We start from the raw sequence: 23,569 nt of genomic DNA on the forward strand, positions 1-23,569 counted from the left end.
CCCTGTTTCAACCCAACCTTCAAAGAGAAAAATTCACTCAGTTCACCATCCATACTCACTGCAGCCTTAGCACCATACATACTCTTCACAGCATTCAACAACTTCCCATCTACTCCATATATTCTTAATACTTTCCACAGTCCATGTCTATCCACCCTGTCATGTGCTTTCTCCAAATCCATGAAAGCCGCATACGACTTCTTTCCCTTCTCTAGAAACTTTTCCACTAAAGATCTAAGAATGAGTAACTGATCTACACAACCTCTTCCCTTCCTAAAGCCTCCCTGTTCTTCTCCAACTAGTTCCTCTATTCTTTCTCTAACTCTGTCAGTAAGTATCCTACCATACCCTTTTCCTATTATACTAAGAAGACAAATGCCCCTATGATTACCACACACTTCTTTTTCCCCTTTTCCTTTGTGCAAGGGAATAATTATACCTGACTTCCAATCCTCCGGGACTGTACCTTCCTCCCAGGCCAATCTGCATATCTTCCACATCCATTCTACTACTATCTCTCCCCCGTGCTTCAGCATTTCACCACACACTCCATCAATTCCTGGGGCTTTCCCCAATTTAACTTTCTTCATTGCTTCCACAACTTCTATCCTACTGATTTCTTCCTGTCTTCTCACCTCCCTCCTCCCAGCCATTCCCCAGCCACTTATACTCACATTACTTCCATCCTGTATGTTCAGCAATTCCTTAAAGTGTTCTTTCCATCTGCTCATTTTTTCTCTCTTCTCCACTAGTAATCTACCATTTTTATCTTTCACTCCCCTGCTAACTTCACTTCCACCCTGTCTTACTCTCTTCACCTCTTTCCAGAACATTTTCTTACAGTCCCTCCACTTTACACTCAGATTCCCTCCAAATTCCTCATCCACTCTCTTCTTACTCTCTCTTACTAATCTTTTGACCTCTTTCTTCCTTTCTACATATAACTCTCTCCTCTGCCTCTCAACTTCTTCCACACCCCTATTTCTCATCCATTCATTGTATGCTTTTTTCTTTTGTGCCACAGCCTGTCTCACCTCTTCATTCCACGATGCTGTTCCTTGCACCCCCCTCCGTCTTCTCTTCATCCCACACACCACATCACATGCTGTTTGACTCCATTCTGTTGAGAAGAGCTGTATGTGGGGAACCTCCCCACACGTGAGAGTTGTATAGAGTCAACAATTGTGCAGGGATAAAGGAGGAATGGAGTTGGCTTATCACACCTAATCTCTTGGAAGCAGATTTTACAAGAGATGTAATATGATTGTGGTAGGTGGGGGTCACTCACCATCCACTCACTCGATGTAGTGCTGTTGTCGGTTGTCTGCTCTTTCCTCTCCTCCATCCTTCTTTCCTTCCATCCTCATCTGTCTTCCTTTACTTCATTCTTTCCTTGTCCTTCTGCCTACGGGTAACTTTACACTCCCTCTTCTCTCTTTCTTTCCTTCATTCTTTCCTCGTCCTTCTGCCTGTGGGTGACTCTTCACTGAGTGACAAGCCAAATGGTTTCCTGTACACCAGGAAACCATTTACTACTTAGGGTGGTAACCATATAACCAAATTTTGGCGCCTGGTGGTTTAGTGAATAATTATTGCGCTCGAATCGGATTGAGCCGGTGAAGGTTTATATCCAAGGGGTAGTTGGGGTTGATTGCTCATGTAATGCGACGCAGGGATGAGTGAGACTGGTCACTCTCATCTTAAATGTCGGGACCAGCTGCTTAGCCCCGGGCTCCTACGCTCCTCATGGGGCAATGTAGGATGATGGATGGATGGATGTAATGTGATCTTTCCAAGATAATTCCCGAGTGAATGAAACCCCAAGCATGTTCAAGGATGATGCAGGATTAAGCTGAATATTATTAAACATTAGTGAGCACACCTGTGGAAGATTTTGTCGGGTTGATAGGTGTAAGAACTGAGTCTTTGATGCATTAACCCTTTAAACGCGGAGCGTCGCTTTTGCGACGATCGCCAAAAAGGACATAACGGCGTATCGTCGCGTTTGCGATTCGAGTTAATTTTAAATAATCGCGGGCAAGGAGGTTCCAGCTGGTATTGTTTATCAGTACTGCCACCCTTTAGCTACAATCAGCATACTTGACCTTTGTAGTACTGACTTCCGTTGTTGCCAAGTATCGCGTCCCCCCCCCCCCCCCACGGCCCAGCCAGCCTGGCTGTAATATATGGCAGTGCGCTGACTGCTCAGAAATGTCAGTCTGTGCTCTCCTCTCACAAGCAGTTTATGTTAATTGGAAACGCTTGTTTCCCCAGTTGTCACACTAGCTTTTTTTCGCGCGGTTTTCCCCTGTTTAGCGTCAGTTTACCGCAGGCTTTCAAGGTGACATTATGGCGAATTCTAGCTCTTCCAAATCAGTGCCTTCCAGCCCTCTGCAAAAGGGCTTTGTGACCACTACCCCTTCTAAACCCTTACTAGGGAGTGCAAAGGGCCTGAGTGAGTCGGCTATAGGCTGAGAACTAATGAAAGCCTCTATGGACTACGGTAGTGATGTTGGTGTGTGGTCGAGTCTTGCCGAATCAGACACATTATCGTCCAGTGATGAGTCTGAGTTGCAGGAAGAGCTCATTGCTGTGCCTAGTACCTCGTCAGGCAAGGCTCCACAGCAGAAGGGAGTGGCATATTTCAAGGGGGCAAAGAGGAAGCGAAGTGTTGACCCCAGTTCCCAGTCATTGTACCCCGCAGGCCGGCCATTGTCCCCACACTCAGGTCAGGCCGCTGCCATACCGCCTCGCTCCCCCAGCCCCATTATCTCTTCCTCATCGTCTGCTGTGATTTCTCGAGAGTCTTCGGAGTCTCCTTCACCACCTCGGAAGGGAAGTAGGCAGTCTGGTAGTTGTAGAGGTTTCCGTAGGCCCCGTGTTCGTGCTGGCATGAGTAGGAAAGTGGCTAGTAGTGGTAAAATTAGTGGTAAGGTTTCTCGCACTAGGTAACTCACCACCCAGCCTACTGTGAGTGACCTTGAACCTTCTCCCACTCTCCCCACCACCACCACCACCACCACCGCACATTCGCGACCTACCTCACCCACTGCCACACGGCCTGCCTCACCGCCTGCCTCACCCACTGCCACACGGCCTGCCTCACCTTCCGACGCACCCGCCCACTCCCAGCCTAGGCAGGGCACTCTGGACGCCTTCGTGTGGTCTGAGGGCTCTGATTTTGTGCCAGAGGATCTGCCCTTTGATTCTACTGGGTCTGGGATCCAGGCTGACTTCCCTGTCCCCGAGGGTGGTGAATGTTTGGACTACCTGTTGGCCTTCCTGGATGACGAAGTAATGCAGCATATTTGTACCGAGACCAACAGGTACGAAGGACAATGTGCTGCAGTTCGTGACAGTGAAGGTGCCACGCCATCCTCGTCGCGGATGGCATCATGGGTTCCTGTGACAATCCGCGAACTATTTGTATTCATCGGCTTGATGCTTCTCATGCCACATACCTGGAAGCACAAGCTCGAGGAGTACTGGAGTGCTGACGACCTGTGCCCCGCCCCCATCTTCAACAAGTACAGTAACCCCTCCAATATCCGGATCAATAGAGCCATCGGTAGGTTTGGATATTGGTTTCGTCCGGATATTGGGCCCCAGCTTATGGACTTGTACTTACGGACCCTAACACAGAGAAACACCTATACAACTCCCTCCGGACATGCATAGCACCTATTTAACACCCAAATCACACCAATAAGGTACATAAATGACTGAAATAAATGCAATAGAAACATAAAATGTGGGTTTAGAAGTATGTTCATACATTAATAAACATTCTGGTACTTATGGACTCTAACCGAACCTAACCTAACCGAACCTAACCGAACTCTGAAAAACACATTCCTACTGCACACGCATGAGGTAAGTTTAGTATGGAAAGAAGTACAGTATGACACTTTCTGGTAAGTATAGTATGGGAAAAAATACAATATGAAACATTCTGGTAAATATAGTATGGGAAATAGTACAACATGAAACATTTTGGCTACTTACAGCAAGTCCCTGGCCACCTTGATGAATAACCGCCTCCTCTCGGACTCTGACAGTAAGAACGATTTCCTGAAGCACTTGCACTACACTCTTCCTGAAGTCTTGCACTGAACTTAGTCAATAACACACAGAAGTCCGTTCTTTTCACAGTGTTCACTTTAGTCCAAATAATGTTCCATTAAATTTAAGTGTTGCACATTAACTTTTCCCAAGTTTTTTTAAGTTTCCAAAGCCAAAACAAAGAAGGTTAGTTACGTTAAATTTCTTTTCTACTTAGTCTTTCCTCCCAACTTGAAAACCTTAACACAACACACCGTTTTTTTCACTGCACAACACTCAAAATTCCCGTGTGGTCTAGTGGAGAAGTTCTTGCTGTTTATTCACTGTCAGAGCCCGAGAGTATCACTGGCAGGCGTCCAAGGGGTGCATCGGTGGGTAGTGGTGATGGCGTACCGACTACAGAAGACTCTGAAGACAGCCGCAAACTCACGTCGAGCGGTGACTCCACTGTAGCTGATGTGCTGGGCTGTGGCTTGGAGCATGAGGGCCTGTCTTGGGGAGGCAACGGAGTGGAACCAGGGCTTGGCACAGCGGGGGTCACGGGCCTGAAAAAACTGTCAATCGTTGACTGACGCAAGGACCGACGATTCTGGCGATTGATGATCCGCTGCCGGAAAGCACGCACTTCCTCCACGAGTCCCAAGGGCCCCATCTCCCTGTCGCAGTCCGGGTGTTCCAGGTAGTCTAGGACGAACTCTAGATGTTCCCGGAGTGCGCTCAGCTTGGGGATGGCTGGAGTAGTGTCCTGCTGGGCGGAGTCTGCATCATCATCGCCTTCGTCGTCGGAATCTTCAAGTTCGGGACTGACACCAGCAACCGAAGACGCGATCTCGATATCAGACAACGTCTGATACCCAGGATCGCCCTCGTCGTCGTCCAACCACTCACGAACATCGTCCACATCAACATCGTCGCCGTGCGTACGTAGCCGTGCATGGAAGTCATCCACGTCAAACCCTAGGAAATCGTACTCCACATCTGTTCCGAGAAGCAGACGAGACCAACCATTTTCAAGAGTTTTCACAGGGACTTCCTTCCATGCACTAGCCCAGTTGTACAGCGCAGACTTGATGTTGTAGCGGCGAAGGTTTTCCAAAGTCCGCTTGCCTCAAGTGTCACGTCCTTCCCTGCGCTCGTCCTCGTCCTCGAGAACCACCATCACCTCGTCCAGGAACTTCCGACGGTACAGGCGCTTTGTTGCCACGATCACTCCTTGGTCCATTGGTTGAATGAGAGAAGTCGTATTAGGTTGCAGAAACATGCACCTAATACGGCCATTCTCAGCAACCAAGTCCTTGTCGCACGGGTGGGCAGGTGCATTGTCGAGGAGAAGGAGAGCCTTTACCTGGTCGCGAGGAATTCCCAGTGTCTTCGTCTGGTAATGTATGACCTCCTTGACGAAGTGATGGTGAAACCAGTCTTTGAAAATCACAGCTGTGAACCATGCTTTCAAAGAATGGTACCATACGACAGGAAGGACATCCATCACCCCACGAAGGCACCGAGGCTGCTTTGCACGGCCAACAATAACTGGCTTAAGCCGGTACATGCCGTTAGCATTGGCACAACACAAAGCAGATATCCATTCCTTAGAAAGCTTGCGGCCAGGTACACGCTTCTCCGTCTCATCGGCGAGAGTGTTCATTGGCACCGAGCGATAGAATAGGCCAGTTTCGTCAGCGTTATAGACTTGACCGAGAGTGAGGCCCTCCCTGTCGATCAAGCCTTTCACCTTGTGCCGAAACTCGTCCACTCCATCCTCGTTAGCGTCCAATGCTTCGCCATGTGCTTTATGGTTAGTAAGGCCATGTCGCAACTTGAACGCGAAGAGCCAACCCTCGGATGCCTTGAAGTCTAGGGCGTCGTGAAGCCTTGCAAACTTCTCAGCAGCAGCCTTCAGCTCCGTTCCACGTACCATCACACCAGCTGCACGTTTCTGTCGATACCAAATCAACGTGGAGCGGTCGATCTCTGCATACTTGGGGGTAAACATAACCTTCCTCTCCACGTTGCGTTTGCTTCTCGACGAGAAGTCAGCCGTGTACTGCATGAGCTTGTCTCGGGAACGCTTGATATCGAACAAAGTCAACTGGGCCAGGTTGAACTCGCGGAGAATGCGAGAGGAAGACCAACCCGCATCAACCTTCTCCAATATCTCCCTTTTCTTCTCCAGAGTCAATACCACTCTCTTCCTTTTCTCAGGAGGCGGGGCCATCATCACACACACTAAGAGTAGGGCAGAGAGCAGCAGGAGGCCTTGCAGCAAGTACGGCACCACCACAAAAGCGAGCACGTGGGCAGCCATGGCGAAGAGCGTAGGTCCAGTCGCGGTGAGAGACAGGCGGGAAGTGGGGAGGATGCAGCGGCGCTCTATCGGACGTCGGAAGAATGACAAACCAAAACAATGCTCTCACGCGGCACGCGCGGCAAGTTCAAATTACGGACGGCAAAAAATCGATTTTTTTTTCCATTTTTTTTGGATTTTCGGACCATTTTGGGAATGTTTGATCCCAGGACGATAAGGTTCGGTTAGTGGGGATGTTCGGTTATTGGGCGTCCGGATATTAGAGTGATTACTGTACATGACTCAGGATCGTTTCAGGCAACTCATGACGTACCTGCACTTCGCTAACAACGGTGAGCCTTCCCAGACTGACCCCCTGTGGAAAGTGAGGGAAATCCTGAACTTGATCGAGGACAAGTTTATGAAGTTCCTTCGGCCCTTCAAGAAAGTTGTAATCGACGAGTCCTTGGTTTTGTTTAGGGTCCGTCTTCGGTTCGTGCAGTATATTCCTAGCAAACGCCACCGCTTTGGAATAAAGTTTTTTGTGCTGTGCGACTGCAAGACGGGGTTCATCCTAGACTTCGTCATCTGCACCGCCAGCAATGTGGACTTGGACAAGACCGACCCCCTTGGATTCTCTGGCTCTGTGGTGAAAGTGCTTCTGGAAAAGTACTTCGGCGGGAATCATGTCCTGTATACTGACAATTATTATACAGTACCAAAACTTGCCAAGTACCTTTCAGAGCACGGCGTCGGCTCCCGTGGCACTATCAGGAGCAATAGGGCACACTACCCTGGCTTCCCCGAGGCTGCAAGATCTAAGTGGGGAGACGTGCACCTGAAGAAATCCGACAAGATGCTGGCAATACGGTGGCACGACAAGAGGATCATCAATATGCTCACCACAGTACACAAGGGGGAAATCCAAGCCACAGGGAAGGTCGACAGAAGGACTGGCGAGCCTGTGATGAAGCCTGATGCTGTAATTGACTACAACGTCAATATGCGGCTGGTGGACAAGTCCGATATCATGATCGGAGAGATTGACTGCCTGAGAAGGAACCGGCGCTGGATATGTGTATGCTGAACGCCTCCATCCTGTATAAGATCAAGAACAGGAAGCCAACTAATTACTCACTCAGGCAGTTTTCAAAGACTTGTGTTCACCAGCTACTTCAGTGTTTTGAACAGGTACTGCCATCAGGTCCCAGGCGCCACCCACAGACCGCCTGCAGTGCCAGGACTATCTTCAGCGACACTGCCTCGAGCCACTGCCTAGCACTGCCAAGAGGGGGGAAAGCACTGAGGAGGTTCTATGTTTGCAGCCACACCAGCCAGCAGGAACGGACTTTTAGACGCACCTCCTTGCAGTGCAAAGAGTGTCAGATTCCCCTGTGCGCTTACCCGTGTTTCTTTGACTACCACAGCCTAAGTAGATATTGAAAATAAGGGTGGAAATCTGTAAATAATACTGAGAGTGACAGTGATACTAGTGCTTAGTTTTCTTGTACGTACTGACAGTGACAGTCAGTTGAGTGTAAATTAGTGTTTGTAGTTGTAAAAGCACTGACAGTGACAGTGATTTCAGTGTAAATTATTGTACATAGTAATATAAGTATTGACAGTGACAGTCACTCCAGTGTAAGAAGTTGTAAGCATTTATTTCTATTCTGTGTTATGACAGTGACAGTTTGGTGTGTTGGAAATATTATTTTTATAAGTAATGCCAACGGCCATACCACGTTGAGTACACCGCTTCCCGTCCGATCAGCGAAGTTAAGCAACGTTGGGTCTGGTTAGTACTTGGATGGGTGACCGCCTGGGAACACCAGATGCTGTTGGCATCCCTACGTGTCAAGTGGGGTTGGTGGAGGATTAGTGCCCCTCCCTGTAAAACAATTAACTCTAAGCCCTTGGCCACCCCGTCTGGGATACATGGCGTCTGGCAATGAATGAATGACAGTGACAGTGATGAATTAGGCACTAAACTGACAGCGATAGTGAAAGTGACCGATAAAAATGAAGTGCGAGCGGCCGACAGGAACGAGAATAAAGTGACGGGCGTAAGGCAGAATAAAAGCGCGCCGCGGTGGTCTTTATCATTCCTGCTTCACATTACTGGCAGTGACAGTGAATTTTATGGCCGTAATAGTGACATGCGAGCCTTTGGGAAGTACTATTTTGGAAAATAATGTAGTATACGTGTTTTTAGCTGTGAAAAGGGAAATGTTTGTTGAGTGACGGGAAGACCGCCGCCACGCTGCATGTCGGCTGTACGCTCCGTTGATTTTAGCCTTATTTTCAGTGCTTATTGTACAAATACAGATTCCAAACTACCTGTACGTTGTAGTATAAAGTTTACTGTGACAGATTGAGGCTGTGGTAGAGGGGAAACTGGGTTGCTGGACGTGTGAAAGTGAAGATTTTGTTACCCAACTTTGCAAGTCTCCACAAGTCCTTGGGTAGTCCACGAAGGCTCAACACCTGTCTCTGGAGAAAGCTGAATGTAAGTACTATCTGCCATAAAAATTATAATATTCTAGGGTTAATCTCTGATTTTTGGCAAATATTTTCCTACAGATACTCAGACTGCGATACAACCCCGCCACACGGGGGGGGGGGGGTGGCTGTCCACGGCCGCATTTTAGGGGTTAAAAACAACAAGTTTAATTTTGCCCCAGTCAGAGATATGTGCCAAGTCAGACATCAGGTGTGCCATAGCCTCATCCCTTGTTTGTTGAAGTAACTGCTGAGATGGGCGTTGCTCTTTGTCAGGGCCAATTACAGTAGTTTGCATAATAGTAGTAGAACTGTCATAATGCACGATGCTACCCCAAATGGCCACTGTGGCATTTCTGGCTGTTGTATGCATCCTTCCTTCCCGTAGCATGCTGCACGTAACCTGTCCACTCCCTCCTCCTTCACAGCGAACATAACTGCCATCACAGTTCATTTTAGGTACAAGAAGTGTGTAGGAGTATGCAGCCAGAGCATGTGCTTGGCTCAAGAAAGATGGATGCCTTGACCTGTATATTCCTGGGTCACTCTTGGGCAAAGTGTAGCACCTGTTACTCCACCAAAAAGTTAGTTGGTGGATGGTTACCATCATCCCGGGAGGTTTTACCAGTGACATGGGGACAAGGCCTAGTAGCTGGTCTTGCACAACATTCCAAATGGGGAAGTCAGCCACATTTGCCAAGTACAGTAGTCATTTTCTAGGCTTAAACTACAGTGATATTCCAACTTGCGTGAGGGGTATGTTCCCAAGGCCTCACATGCAGCTACTGCAAATTGACTTAGGACCTCCCCCCACAAGGTATTAAAAAACATGGAAATCATAGTATATCATAATGTTTGTTCATGAAATGCCATTCATTAATATGAAATAAAGTTTCCCTTGTTTTTCAGGACCAGTTGGATGCATTTTGGCATGGAATCACTGAGATCTCTAAAGTAATCTAAGGACATTTCTTTGCACCAAACATTTGTCAGTTCAGTCTTGAGGTTGTCCAGATTGGATGTCTTCTTCTCTGCCATGATTTTCTTCATCTTTGCCCAGCAGTTTTCTATCGGATTCAGATTTGGACTGTTGCCAGGCCAACTTCAATCTGATTATCCTGAAGCCATTTTGTCACCTTTCTTGACTTGTGACATGGAGCTGAATCGTGCATGAAAATGTTGCACCCATGAATATTAAAAAAGTTTAACAAATGATCTTTCAGAACTTGAATGTACTGGCCACCATTCATCATCAAGTTCTTAGGAAGAAAGTAAATGCCTCCCCTTCCCATTTCACCTGAGAAACACACCATACCATTACTGATTGTGGGTGCTTAACAGTCGGCATCATGTAAGCAGGATCGTATTGACTACGGGAGGCAGGACGATGAATCTTGGCAGAACGCATCTGGAACACTTGAAATGTGCTTTCATTGGAAAATATAAGTTTTCTCCACTCATTTGATGTCCAGTGTTCATACTTCTTGGCAAACTGAATGCACTGCTTCTTCATGCGGTCAGTGAGAAGCGGTTTCTTGGCTGCGGTGCGGCTTGCCAAACCCAGCTCCTTCTGCAAGCGGTGTTGGATAGTTCGAGTTAAGACGTCTTGTAACAGCTGGGGATGCGTTCTCTTCAATTCTGCTGCTGTCAGTCGAGGATTCTTGATTACTTCCCTCCTCAGAAGCGTATTTGTACCTTTGGATGTTGTCCTCTTCTTTCTACCGCCATGCTTGTGCTCTGGTACGATATCAGGTGGCAGACCGCACGCTGCAGCAAGAATTTTCATGATGGTCGACTTTGCACGTCCAGTATGTTCACAAATCGTGTTGATAGGGACATTATCCTGCCTCCATGCAATGATACGGACCCTCTCATCCCTTGATCAGTACTTTGCAGGCATGACAACTCGACTCTAGGAAAATAACAGGACAAATAGTAATTCATCATTCATCATCCAATCCTATGTTGCCCCATTAGGAGCGTAGGAGCCCAGGGCTAGGCAAGTTGGTCCTGACATTTGAGAGTGACCAGCCTCACTCATCCCTGAGTGGCATTACGTGAGCAATAAACCCCAACCACCCCTTGGATATAAACCTTCATCGGCTCAATCCGATTGGAGCTACGTAATTGCAGACAATAATGCATACGAAAAAAGAGTGAGGTGCAAACTCGGAGCGATGGGAACATATACTCCCACTCTCGCTTCTGGGTAAGTACTGACGAGCTGAATGTTTTACTACCTCCCGCCAACACCAGAGGAGTTGCTAGTTACATCTTGCCCAAAAAGTTTACCTGGTAGAGGTGGAAATGCAAAGCAAAGACAGACAACTCTCCCAAAGCAAATGTATATATATTAATAGAACAGTAGAATACAGTATACTTAATTCATAGCTTTTTTATTTATTATTTATTTATTTTTTGATAAAGAAGCTCAAGTTTGTTAGGCATTTCCTTACAAGTTTGTTAATTGTAATAATTCATCCTTCCATCAGCTTATTATAGTACTGCATAATCTTGTTTTTCACCAACACTAATACTGTACTTGTTTATTAACCCTTACCATCCCAGGCATTTTTGCAATTTTATACCCACCCAATCCCGGACCAAAAACGGAAACAATTTTTATTGCATAAAACAATCCAAAAGGACATATAAATCAAGGAAAAGCAAAAACAAGTACTCCTGATAGGAGAAATAAGTGCAGGATGGCCATCCATCGTGTTTCTAGCCCAGTTTCTCAAGCCGTGAGCTACGTTTTCTCACCCAACTGGGTGGGATGAGAGAGAACAGGGAAGGAGAATGGGGGAATCCCCGTTCTCAATATCCTTCTCCACTGGCTCATATTTCTCCCCAGAAGAGTTGTCCAGGTCTTCCTCTTCAATAGAATCACTAAATGAAGGGACAGAGGGTCCATGTGACAGTGTCAACCACCTCCTCTAACCCAATGAGGCGGAAAAATGGCATGACTTCCGTGACATTCTAATGCTGTGATGGACAGTGGCGCATTGATGTTACCCAGACATGCTGAACCAAACTCAGTGACACAAGTGCTTGTGCACAATGTCGCCAATACATTAAGCTACTCCTTAGCAAAATATTAGCTAGATTGAAGCAGTCAGAGACGCGTTACAGCGCTCGAATTATGCTGTCGGCACCATCACGTCACTGGAACTACTCGAGACGTTTTGTACCGTCGGCACCATACCGACAGCAGGATTGTACGGGTTAAAAGTACCATCAGTCAGCATAATTTTCAGATGTTGGGTGACAATAAACACATACTCAAATACAACAGTGTACAGTATTTACATATATTTTTAAAAGATACCAAAAAGACAAATGAAGGTGTGTCTACTGCCAGTGTCCATGTAGCATTCCACTCACCTTGACATATGGACACACAATGACATTAGTGACAGTCACAGTGTTGCCAGATGGCTTCCCATAAAATTGGCTATAATAAGGAAAAAAAATGGCAAGAAACTGGCTAACCTGAAACTTACAGGACTATAAATATGACTAACTCTCCAGTGCACACATTTAGACATTACCACACCATCATCGTCTTCCTTTTCTTCAGAGTACGATGATGAGGGTGCACCTGGTTCAATTGTATTTGTCTGTTTATATTTAAAACATGAGCTTGCAAGACTGTCTATGTATATATTGCCAGATGCCTTAATCCCATAATGGGTGGCCACAAACAAATCTCCTCCATGTTGCCCTGTCCCCTGCCATTTCACTGCTCTGCTTCCAGCTCCCCCTCCCCCTCTTCTCTTAGACCTCTCCACTCCATCCCTCTGTCTCATCATTGGCCTCCCCCTCCTTCTCCAGGCCTGACCTCACTCATACATTCTCCTTATCAGTCTCTCACTGTCCATCCTCTCCATATAGCCAAACCACCTCAGTGTATTTCTCCTAACACTTCCTATCACATCCACATCCACACCACAACGCTCCTTCACTTCCTCATTTTTCAGTCTGTCTCTTCATGTGACTCCACATGCTCCTCTCAAATAACTCATTTCCACTGCACTCACTTTTGACTTTTGTCCCTCCAACAAGGTCTAAGCTTCACATCCATATGTGAGAGTTGGTATCACAATACTATCATGTAGTAACTTTTTCACTTCCATGCTCACTTCCCTGTTTCTTATCACTGCTTTCAAGGAACCAGCAGCCTTTCTTCCTTGTTGTTCCCTTTGAAGCACTTCACCCTCAATACTCATCACACCACCACACTCATATTTTCCATTTCCTCATCATCCAACTTCACTCTACAGTCACTGACCTCATTTCACTCGAAAACCATAACTTTACTCTTCCCTACACTCACCTTTAGATTCTGTTTCGTACACACTCTCGCAGACTCATCCACCAAGCCTTACAGCTCCACTGCGTCTTCACTTAACAATACAGTATCATCTGCAAACAACAATACAGGGAGTTTTCAAACACTGTCGTCTCTCATTAGTGCCACTCCAACTTCCACTTCCCAACCTTGTATCTCTTTATCAAAGAAAACTATCCACATCATAAACATCCTGACTTATTTTATCTGTCTGATCATTTGCATTTAAGCAGCAATGCTACATGCCACTTTGTCCAACAATTTTACATTGTCATTTAAAATAAATGCTTGTGTTCATAGCACTTTTAGGTGCTTAGGCATAGCTAAAGTTAGTTTGGAACCACGTGCTCAGTTCTGAGAGGAAACGAGGAGCAAGGAAATAAGCAAATAAACTTCTCATCACAGCAACCGTTCACACAACACTGAGGTAGGCAGCAGGCTGTGGCTGGTGGTATGGGGGTCACGTGGGTCGGGTCAGGTGGAGGAAACCAATCAGTGACCGACAAAAGCATAACACATGAGTTGTATCTGGAAATCCAGTACCAAAACACCTATTTCCCACAGTTTCTCTTGTGCAATTGAGTGGTATTACCGTACTATTATATAATTATGGGAGAAATTAAATGCTTATGTTATTGTAAGATCATTGTTTCTTTTGGTCTTAAATCGGGACTCTACTGTAATCTGGGTAAATACTGTATTAGTTGGCAGGTTGGAGTAGAATAGATGGCACTACGTAAAGAAGTTCACTAAGTTATGAAGTCTATAACGCTAGTTCTTAAATCTAACCTTACATGCTAATTTTTTTCACTTTGGGGTCAGGCTAGGCAGGAGGAAGACTGGGTGAGCATAAACGTACCCAGTTGGCGGGAAGCTGCAAACAGATGATCAAGATGCACACGGCACCCGCCACATTTGAATTTCTTTCTAATTTTTACCCATTTTGGGGGGAATTTAAAATTTTTTTTTGCATAAATATTCCTTGGTAGATTTGTGCTGTTAGTTTGGGGTTGCCGTTAGAATGAATGCAGTTAAATCAAGGTTTTACTGTATATGGATGGGGTAATGAGAGAAGTAAAAACATGAGTAATGGAGAGGGGGAGGGCGTTGGTAATGAATGGTAATAGATGGATTATATCAAATTTGTTGTATGCTGATGATTCAGTGCTACTTGCAAATATCAGGCAAGAGCTTGGTAAACTAGTGCAGAGTTCTGTTGATGTCTGTGACTATTGTGCCTTAAGAGTAAATGTAGACAAAAGCAAAGTGATGTTTATTGAGAGAGAAGGTTACTCCCAGTGTGATGTTACAGTGAATGGAGAGAGACTGGAATTGGTGAGAGAGTTCAAATGCCTTGGTACAGTGATAGAAAAGAGAGGAAAATATGCAAAAGAAGTGAAAAATTTAGTGAAACAAGGAAGGAAAATAGCTGGTGCTATGAAGGCCTTGAAAAAAAAAAAGCAGAGGCTTGAGTGTTGCAGCTGTGTGAGGCTTACCTGAACTTTTAGTGCCATCATTAACATACGGATATGAGACTATGGTGTGGCATGAAAATGAAAAGTCAAGAGTAAGAGCAGTGGAGATGGGACTGCTGAGAAGTGTATGTGGAGTACAGTGAGTGGATAGGATACAGCATAATGTGATTCGTGAAAGACGCTGAATAAGGAAGTCTGTGGACACCAGAATCGAAGAGAGTGTACTGAGATGGTATGGTCATTTGGAGAGAATGGATGACAATAAAATGGTGAAAAGGGTGTATCTGAGTGAATTTGAAGGAGGGAGGAGGTGAGGTAGGCCAAGGAGAAGGTGGAGAGATATGGTGGATGAGTGTGTTAGGAAGAGAGGTATGGAAGTTAGCGAGGTTAAAGGACTGACACGAGACCGAGCTGGCTGGATGAATTTTGTGCGGAGAAGCACATAACCTGGGATTTGGCACCCTTTTTTTAACGTGACAGCATCCGGATTGACTCTGTCAGATAGGCATATATGAAGCTAAAGAATGTGGTGAAATATTTTTGGCCTATTGGATAGAGCCAGGATTCCGTGGGCTTGAATGATGAGTGAATGGAAGTGTTGCCCATTTAATTGGGCAGACTTAGGGTGTCTGGACATTGTTGCTTCTCACCCTGCCCTAGGGTGGGAAAGGAAGTGTGGATGATTATGATGATGATGCAAGTTGTTGTGAATCAAGACTCGAGTGAGATGTCACTAAGATGAACTCATGAAGACTGAGAAGGAGGGAGGCGCATTGGTGGCTGGTGCACTGCGGCTGGCAAATGAACCTAGAAATGACGCTGTATTTGAATTTTAACCTTTGCACGCACTGAAATTAAGTCAAAATTGCATAAGTTAAATTCGTTAAATTTTAGACACAACAGTAGTACGAGGTCTGTTGAAAAATAAACAGAACTTTTTAAATAGCGCACCAACTAGCCAACATAGTGTGATTGCAACAGGAGCACTGTGTAGCTGCAACTTTGAGTTTTAATCTATCACTAGTTGCATCACATCAAATAGCCAGCTTAGTGTGATTGCGACAGGAGCACTGTGTAGTGGCAGTTTTGAGCTTTAGCCTAACACTATACTCCGTTTTTTTTATTGAGGCGAAGATGCACATGACAGGTTGATGATGACTGGCTGAATGCTACATGTCCAAAAATTATTTACCAACCCAAATTTTCCCCTCAGATATTTGTTGTCTGTTAATAATGCTAGATTATGAAGTAATGTTGCATTCAGCCAATAATTACCAATCCGTCAAGTGCATCTTCGCCTTGATAAAAAAAAACTGAGTATAGCTGCAATCAGGCTTGGATCAAATACTGATTTTTAAGAGGACAAATACAAATACAAATACTTGTGACATTATGATGCAAAAATACAAATACAGATACAAATACTTCTTCTGGGTGCCAAAGTACAATTACAAATACAAATACATTGAAAATGTATGTAAATATAATTCAGATACAAATATGTTTGTATCTGATCCACCCCTGGTGATAATATAGGAAAACTCAAGAGCTCGCGGGACTCCAGACTCGGGAGGCATGGCTACAAATCTGCCCAGATGCACGTTGATGTTCGATCTGAACCTGTGATCTAAATCAGAGAGTCAGACAAAAGTGGCAGGGCATTTAAATTCAAAATACAAATACAAATACAAAATACTTTTTCTTCTAGGTGCCAAAATACAATTACAAATACAAATACATTGAAAATGTATATAAATACAACTCAGATACAAATACAATTGTATTTGATCCACCCCTGGCTGCAATGCACCACATCACTTGGTCATGGAAGTACCATATATGCACTTGAGTGAACATGTGTTTGGTTTACTTGGTGAATTTTCTTTTTCTCTCTTCAGTCTTCCGAAATTAGTGAACTTTCAGGATGGATTTCAGTTTTTTATTTTTTTTGGGAAAAAAAAAAGAGTCTGCAGGGACCAAATCTGGAGTAGGGTGGCTGAGGGATGATAATTGTCTTGTGCTTCACCAAAAAGTCACAGATAAGGAGGAACGTGTGAGCAGGTGCATTGTCATGGTGCACCATCTGGGTTTTGTTTGTCCATGCCTCAGGCCTCTTCCTTCACACTGCCTCCCTCAGATGCTTCAGGATATCCAAGTAAAACCCTTTATTGACTGGTTGACTAGAAACAAACTCATGGTGATTGATGCTCATCTAGGGGGGAAAAAAAAAATCAACTTCACATTTGAGCGACTCTGACATGCTTTTTTTGGTTGCAGTGATGATGTTCCAACTCACAATAACAACTGTCCTTTTGTTTCGACATCATAGCCATACACCCACGTTTCTTCACCTGATATGACATCTTTCAGAGAGTTTTCATTAAGGTTGTGCCGATAGTATCGGTATCAGTATTGGCAGTATCAGCTTTTTTTTCGTAGTATCTGTATTGGTGGAAGAGTTTCTAGAGAAGGGAAAGAAGTTGTATGCGACCTTCATAGATTTGGAGAAAGCATATGACAGGGTGGATAGACAAAGATTGTGGAAAGTATTAAGAATATATGGAGCAGATGGGAAGTTGTTGAATGCTGTGAAGAGTATGTATGATGGTGCTAAGGCTTCAGTGAATGTGGATGGTGAACTAAGTGAATTTTTCTCTTTGAAGGTTGGGTTGAAACAGGGATGTCTCATGTCTCCATGGCTGTTCAATCTGTACATGGATTGGGTAATAAAAGAGGTGCAAGGTAGGGCAGTGGATGTTGGAGTGGCCCTAGTGAGAGAGGGTAGTGTTTGGAAACTCCCTGTACTGTTGTTTGCAGATGATACTGTGTTGTTGCGTGAAGACGAAGGGGAGCTGCAAGGTTTGGTGGATGAGTTTGGGAGAGTGTGTAAGAAACGGAATCTAAAGGTGAATGTAGGGAAGAGTAAAGTGATGGTCTTTGAGAGAGGTGAAGTCAGTGAATGTACAGTGAGGCTGGATGGTGAGGAAATGGAAATTTTGAGTACATGTAAGTACTTGGGTAGTGTGATAGTAAAGATGGAAGTTTGGAAGGTGAAGTGCTTGAAAGGGTACAACAAGGAAGAAAGGTTGCTGGTTCCTTGAAAGCAGGGAAGTGAGCATGGAAGTGAATAAGTTACTACATGACAGTATTGTGATACCAACTCTAATGTATGGAAGTGAAGCTTGGACTTTGTTGGAAGGACACAAGTCAAGAATGAGAGCAATGGAAATGAGTTATTTAAGAGGAGCCTGTGGAGTCACATGGAGAGACAGGCTGACAAATGAGGATATAAAGGAGCTTTGTGGTGTGGATGTGGATGTGGATGTGATAGGAAGCGTTAGGAGGAACACACTGAGGTGGTTTGGGCATGTGGAGAGGATGGAGGGTGAGAGACTGACAAGGAGAGTGTATGTGAGTGAGGTGGAGGAGGGGGAGAGGGAGGGGGAGGCCGAGCATGAGATGGAGGGATTGAGTGGAGAGGTACAGTCATTACTCGTTTTATGATGGGGTTACTTCAGGTCGTACCTTATCGTATATCAATTTTATTTTAAATCGGGAGATTGAAACCCATTATAAAAGGGGGGTTACGTCAACTCAACTTCCCAAAGTCACCTAACCAAGACTGAATCATAAATGACAACCCACCTTCATTCCTTCCAGTGTTGGTCCAAGTTGTCTCCAAGTCGTCCCCCCTGAGGCTGGGGGACAGCCTGTTCTTACAGGCACTAGTGGTCAGCCTCTGAGTCAGTCAGGAACAGGTTAGGGGGAGGGGAATCCAGCTGAGTGCTGACTGGTGAGGTTGGTGAGGCAGTTGAGCAGCTGGTGGATGGTCTGGAAGAGATGGTGGTTGGGGAGTCTAGTGGCAGCTGGCTTGAAGAAGGTGGTGATGCTGGTCTGTGAGGCTTGCCTCCGACATCCGTCAAGGAGCTCGTGATACACCTGTAACGCCTGATTGACCTGGTAACGGGCATGGGAACTCCTGGTGGAAATCGGGTCACGTTCTCCCATTTGCTCCATAAACTCGTCAGTGCCATGAATGAACTGTGTAAGGACGGTGACTGACAGTTCACGCCGTGGCTGTACCTCCGGTTTGTGCTCTGTCTTATGTGCCCTCTGTTCTTGAATTTGAAGGAGCTCCTCATTTGACAGTTCTTCTGAGTGGCTCTGTAGCAGTTCCTCGACATCTTCCTCATCAACCTCATGGAAGCCTGCCCTGTGAGACAGGGACAGAGTTTTCCCATGGATATCCTCAACAGATGAAGCTGGAGTGTGAGAGGAAAAGCCAGGGAAAGAGTGCACACATTCAGGCCAAACTTTTTTCCAAGCCGAGTTGAGTGTCTGTGGCGTCACCTCCTTCCAAGCCAGCACGATGTTGTCAGTGGCTGCCTTGATGTTGTATCCTTTCCAAAAACCCCTCACCATCACCTCGGCATCTGTATCTATGGCCCGCACCAATTGCTTCATGGTGAGGCGGAGGTAACGTGTCTTAATGGGAGCAATCACACCCTGATCCATTGGTTGTAGGACAGAGGTGATGTTTGGAAGTAAAAACATCACTTCGATGTTTTTAGCCCATTCCTGCGTGACTGGAGGGTGGCTGGGGGCATTGTCCACCAAGAGCAGGAACCGAATGGCCAAGTTGTAACAGGAGACATAACTCCTTCAGCGCCCCCGACAGATAGCCAGAGACGTAGTTCTGGCAGAGGCTGATGGTAAGCCAGGCTTTTGGGTTGGCTTTCCAAATAACCCCCAACTTCTCCTTGACAAACCCAGCCAAGGCTCTTGGGTTCTTCCAGTGATACACCATCAGGGGCATCAACTTTAGGTCTCCCTCGGCATTAGCCCCGAACAAGAGTGTAACTCTATCCCTTGATGCCTTGAAACCTGGCTCCTTCTTCTCCTCTTGAAAGATGTAGGCATTCTTTGACATCCTTTTCCAAAATAGCCTGGTTTTGTCAAAGTTAGTCACTTGTATGGGGCTATAACCCCCTCTGGTGATTCGCTTTTGCAGTAGGGCAGGGAAACTGGCGGCGACCTCATCGTCGCACTTGCTGCCTCGCCATGCAGGGTCAGTCCTTTAAGGCCAGCCCGGTTCTTGAGGTGGACAAACCACCCGGAACTGGCCTTAAAATCATCCTTTGGCTTCTCCACAGCCTTCTCCCTTACCGTCTCCCACTGTGAAAGGGTCTTGGTGGTGATGATGGACATTGAGGGTGGCGCCTTTCATCGTGTCTTGTCCTCTACCCACAGCTGCAGGAGGTGCTCCATCTCCTCTTTACAGGGATCCCTGACCTTGGTGATCCTCTTGGCCCCCATTGTGGAAGCAGTCTCACTTTCCCCAAGTACAGCCGTCGTATTTTTCAGGACAGTTGAGACAGTCTACTGGGGGAGCTTGAGGGAATTGGCAGTCTTGCTGGGGCCTTGGCCATTCCTGTTGCTCCTAACAATGTCCAACTTAACATCTAGGGAGAGTGAATGCCTCACCCTCTTAGACAGGCCATCATTTCCTTCACTTGTCCGACGTTTTTTACCACCTCCCATAGCACTGTGGCACCCACCTGCACCACCCGTAACACTGTGGCACTCACCTGCACCACCCGTAACACCAACCTTAGCACTGGGGTCCATACCTGCACCACTCTTAGCACTGGGGTCCATACCTGCACCACCCTTAGCACTGGGGCCCATACCTGCACCACCCTTAGCATTGGGGCCCATACCTGCACCAACCATAGCACTGGGACCTACACTGGCACTGACCTTACCACTGGGCACACAAATCCTCGGTACTGTACTGTAATTCACCAAAAGAAACACTATCACACCAATACAGGCAGAGTTACTCACGTACAGTAAATCGTTGCAACAACACAATACAGTACAGTAATCTCACTTGCGTAAAGTTGGCCTGGTGCTACACGATGTCTACTGTAGTATGATGTTTGGCTGATAGGTGACCATAATAGGGGGGCACACATGAACAAATTGAAAAGACAGGGCTTTGAAGGGATGGCGGGACCTGAACCATAACAATGCGTTGCACGTCGGGGCTGCCATCTTGCCTGAGACAAGCAACGGTCATCTTGCGTGTGCCTGGCGCTTACCGATGGCAAAATCGTTGTAGCAGGAAATTTATCGTAAATCCGATTTTGGGGTGGAACTTTTCTATTATCGTTGTAGCGAATTATCGTAAACCGAATCATTGTAAAACAAGTAATGACTGTATATGAGAGAGGAGGGTGTGAGTTGGGAGCATGGCAGTGAAATGGCGGGGGACAGGGCGATGTGGAGGCGATTAGTTTTTGGCCACCCCATACGGGATTAAGGCGTTGGTCAATAGATAGGTAGATAGGTATCGGTATCAGGAAGGTAAAAATATGGCCGATCCTCTGATGCTTTTCTGGTTTTATTATGTGATTCAAGACACTCATGTTTCATGACACAGATAAACAGATGGTTATGATATTATATTACATTATAATTATATGTATGATGTAACATTGTTATATATTAATATTATATATCGATTACTATATTGCTCCTGCATTAACAACACTCACGTTACCAGCATCAAATAAATCAAAATAAAATCAAAATAAAAAAGTATCAGTATTGGTATCGGCTGAAAAGCGGGTATCGGTAGCGGTATTGGCCAACATCTTGGCATCGGCACATCTCCAGTTTTCACCAGCATTCGAGCAATCGAACAGTTCCTTCCTGACTGTAGCGCAGTTCTCCTTATGCTCATCCATCACCAGACGTGGTACAAATTTTGTGGCAACTTGGTGCATCGTACGTTTTTTGGTTAAAATTGTGTAGCATAAACTTTTACAGATGCCTACTTCTTTGGAAACCTCAAGCACAGCAAGGCGACAGTTTTCACAGATTACAGCACACACTCTCTCACTGTGATCATTGTCACGACATGGAACTTGTGACATTGCATACAGCTCAAACAGTCCTCCCCATAAGCTTGTTGCAACACTTGAAAAGTCTCCATAAAAGTTTTTCTGAACTTGAAACAGTTTCATGCAAACACATTGCTCTTCAGGATCCTTCATTGTTCAACTTGCAACAAATTGCCAGTTGCACCAAACCCACATTCACTCAGGTGCATGTACCTTGATGACTAAGTGACATGCCATGATGGGGCTAGTGTTAGACTAAAGATCAAAATTGCCGCTACACAGCACTCTTGTCGCAATCACTCTTTGCTGGCTAGTTGGTGCACTATATAAAGAGTTCAGCTTCTTTTCAGACAGACCTTGTACTCACACATCCTGTATCTCCTATACAGAACTATACCTCCTCCTCATGGGAACCATACCTCCTCCATTTTTGCTGTACCTCACCATGTGGAAGGACCCTGTTTTGACCCTGGCAAGGCATGTCTGCCATAGGCAGGCAGGTGCCTGCTTGTGGTTGATGGGTCTGCTTGACCAGACAGGCTGAGGTAGAGCAGCAACAACAACATGTGCTTATACATGTGTTTATCATTGTGTTTTTAGGCATCACTATGAAGGTTTGATACTTTTCAGGCCAATTTACTGATTGTTATGGCAGACTGAGGGAGATCTTTAGGGATGACATTGGGGAAAAGTAGTGACAAAATTCCTTTTTACCCTTGTTGTTTCCATAACATGTGTTTCTGTAATATATATACCTAGTGCTAACCAAATTGTCATTTTACAGAAGGAATGACTGTACATTGAGTGAAATAATTACAACTACAGTACATTCATTTTCTTCACTGATGAAGGTGTCTGCCTCTTAACAACAACAGCAATAATACTGGGAAATCAAAGCAGTACATTGTGCATATTACCAAGGCTCCGTCTCCGCATTTCCAGGTTTTTAGTGGAGCACAGTATGGTGGACTGCCTGGTAACAACTGCCGGTGGAGTGGAGGAGGACCTTATAAAGTGCTTGGCCCCCACTTACATTGGAGACTGGTATCTGAAGGGGAGGGATCTTAGGGCTCGGGGGCTCAATCGTATTGGGAATCTCATTGTTCCAAATGACAACTACTGTAAATTTGAGGACTGGGTGATGCCAAAGTTAGATACCATGTTGGAGGAGCAGAACACCAAGGTAGGAGTTGTTTTGTGTTGATTTAGTGGTCATGTCAGCAGCTTAGGAGGCTAGCATTTCTTACTTTGGCACTTATTTGCTCACCAGACCATATCATTCTTTTGTCTGTAATTGATGTATATCAATACAGATTACATAAATAACATAAAAGAACATATTAACCCACCACTTATAGAATTAAACTGGTAAGCAGGTGCTTGTGAGCCCTCTTGTCTGTCAAGAATATTGGTCTACTGTATGTGGGCTTCCCAAGGCTACTGACAGCTGCTAGTTTACCTTTAAAAAATCAGTAGATTAAAAAATCAAATCAAATCAAACACATCAAACTAATACTGTCTTTGAGATTCAAGCCAGAACCCATATAGTGGTAGCTTCTCACCTTCCCCACTCTGCAACTGTGACGTGGTTAAGCCATAGCATGCAATTTACCCCATAAGAAGAATTTGGAAGGAATTTGAATGCAAAGTGGAGGGACTGTAAGAAAATGTTCTGGAAAGAGGTGAAGAGAGTAAGACAGGGTGGCAGTGAAGTTATTAGGGGAGTGAAAGATAAAAATGGTAGAATACTGGTGGAGAAGGGAGAAAAAGTGGGCAGATGGAGAGAACACTATAAAGAATTGTTGAACATAGAGAATGGAAGTAATGTGAGTATAAGTGGCTGGGGAATGGCTGGGAGGAGGAGGGAGGTGAGAAGACAGGAAGAAATCAGTAGGATAGAAGTTGTGGAAGCAATGAAGAAAGTCAAATTTGGGAAAGCCCCAGGAATTGATGGAGTGTGTGGTGAAATGCCAAAGCATGGTGGAGAGAG

The 23,569-nt window shown here is 45.5% G+C and overlaps 1 protein-coding gene and 1 non-coding gene across 5 annotated transcripts in view; both read left to right on the forward strand.

Moving 5' to 3' along the window:
• The window catches only part of Dhps (Deoxyhypusine synthase), a 257,857-nt gene that overhangs the window by 103,634 nt on the left and 130,654 nt on the right, over positions 1–23,569 (forward strand). For all 4 annotated transcript variants that reach the window (XM_080275735.1, XM_080275737.1, XM_080275738.1 and 1 more), the window contains one exon: positions 22,522–22,762. In XM_080275735.1, the coding sequence (XP_080131861.1) occupies positions 22,522–22,762 (241 nt within the window). The remainder of the gene's footprint in view (positions 1–22,521; positions 22,763–23,569) is intronic.
• LOC145404222 (5S ribosomal RNA) lies at positions 8,072–8,190 on the forward strand. The gene has a single exon (XR_013898152.1). It is a non-coding gene; the product is annotated as a 5S ribosomal RNA (ribosomal RNA).

The sequence above is a fragment of the Coenobita brevimanus genome, chromosome 62, assembly GCF_032717465.1.
Source record: "Coenobita brevimanus isolate Jiangsu-jjx chromosome 62, ASM3271746v2, whole genome shotgun sequence".
Lineage (NCBI taxonomy): Eukaryota > Metazoa > Arthropoda > Malacostraca > Decapoda > Coenobitidae > Coenobita > Coenobita brevimanus.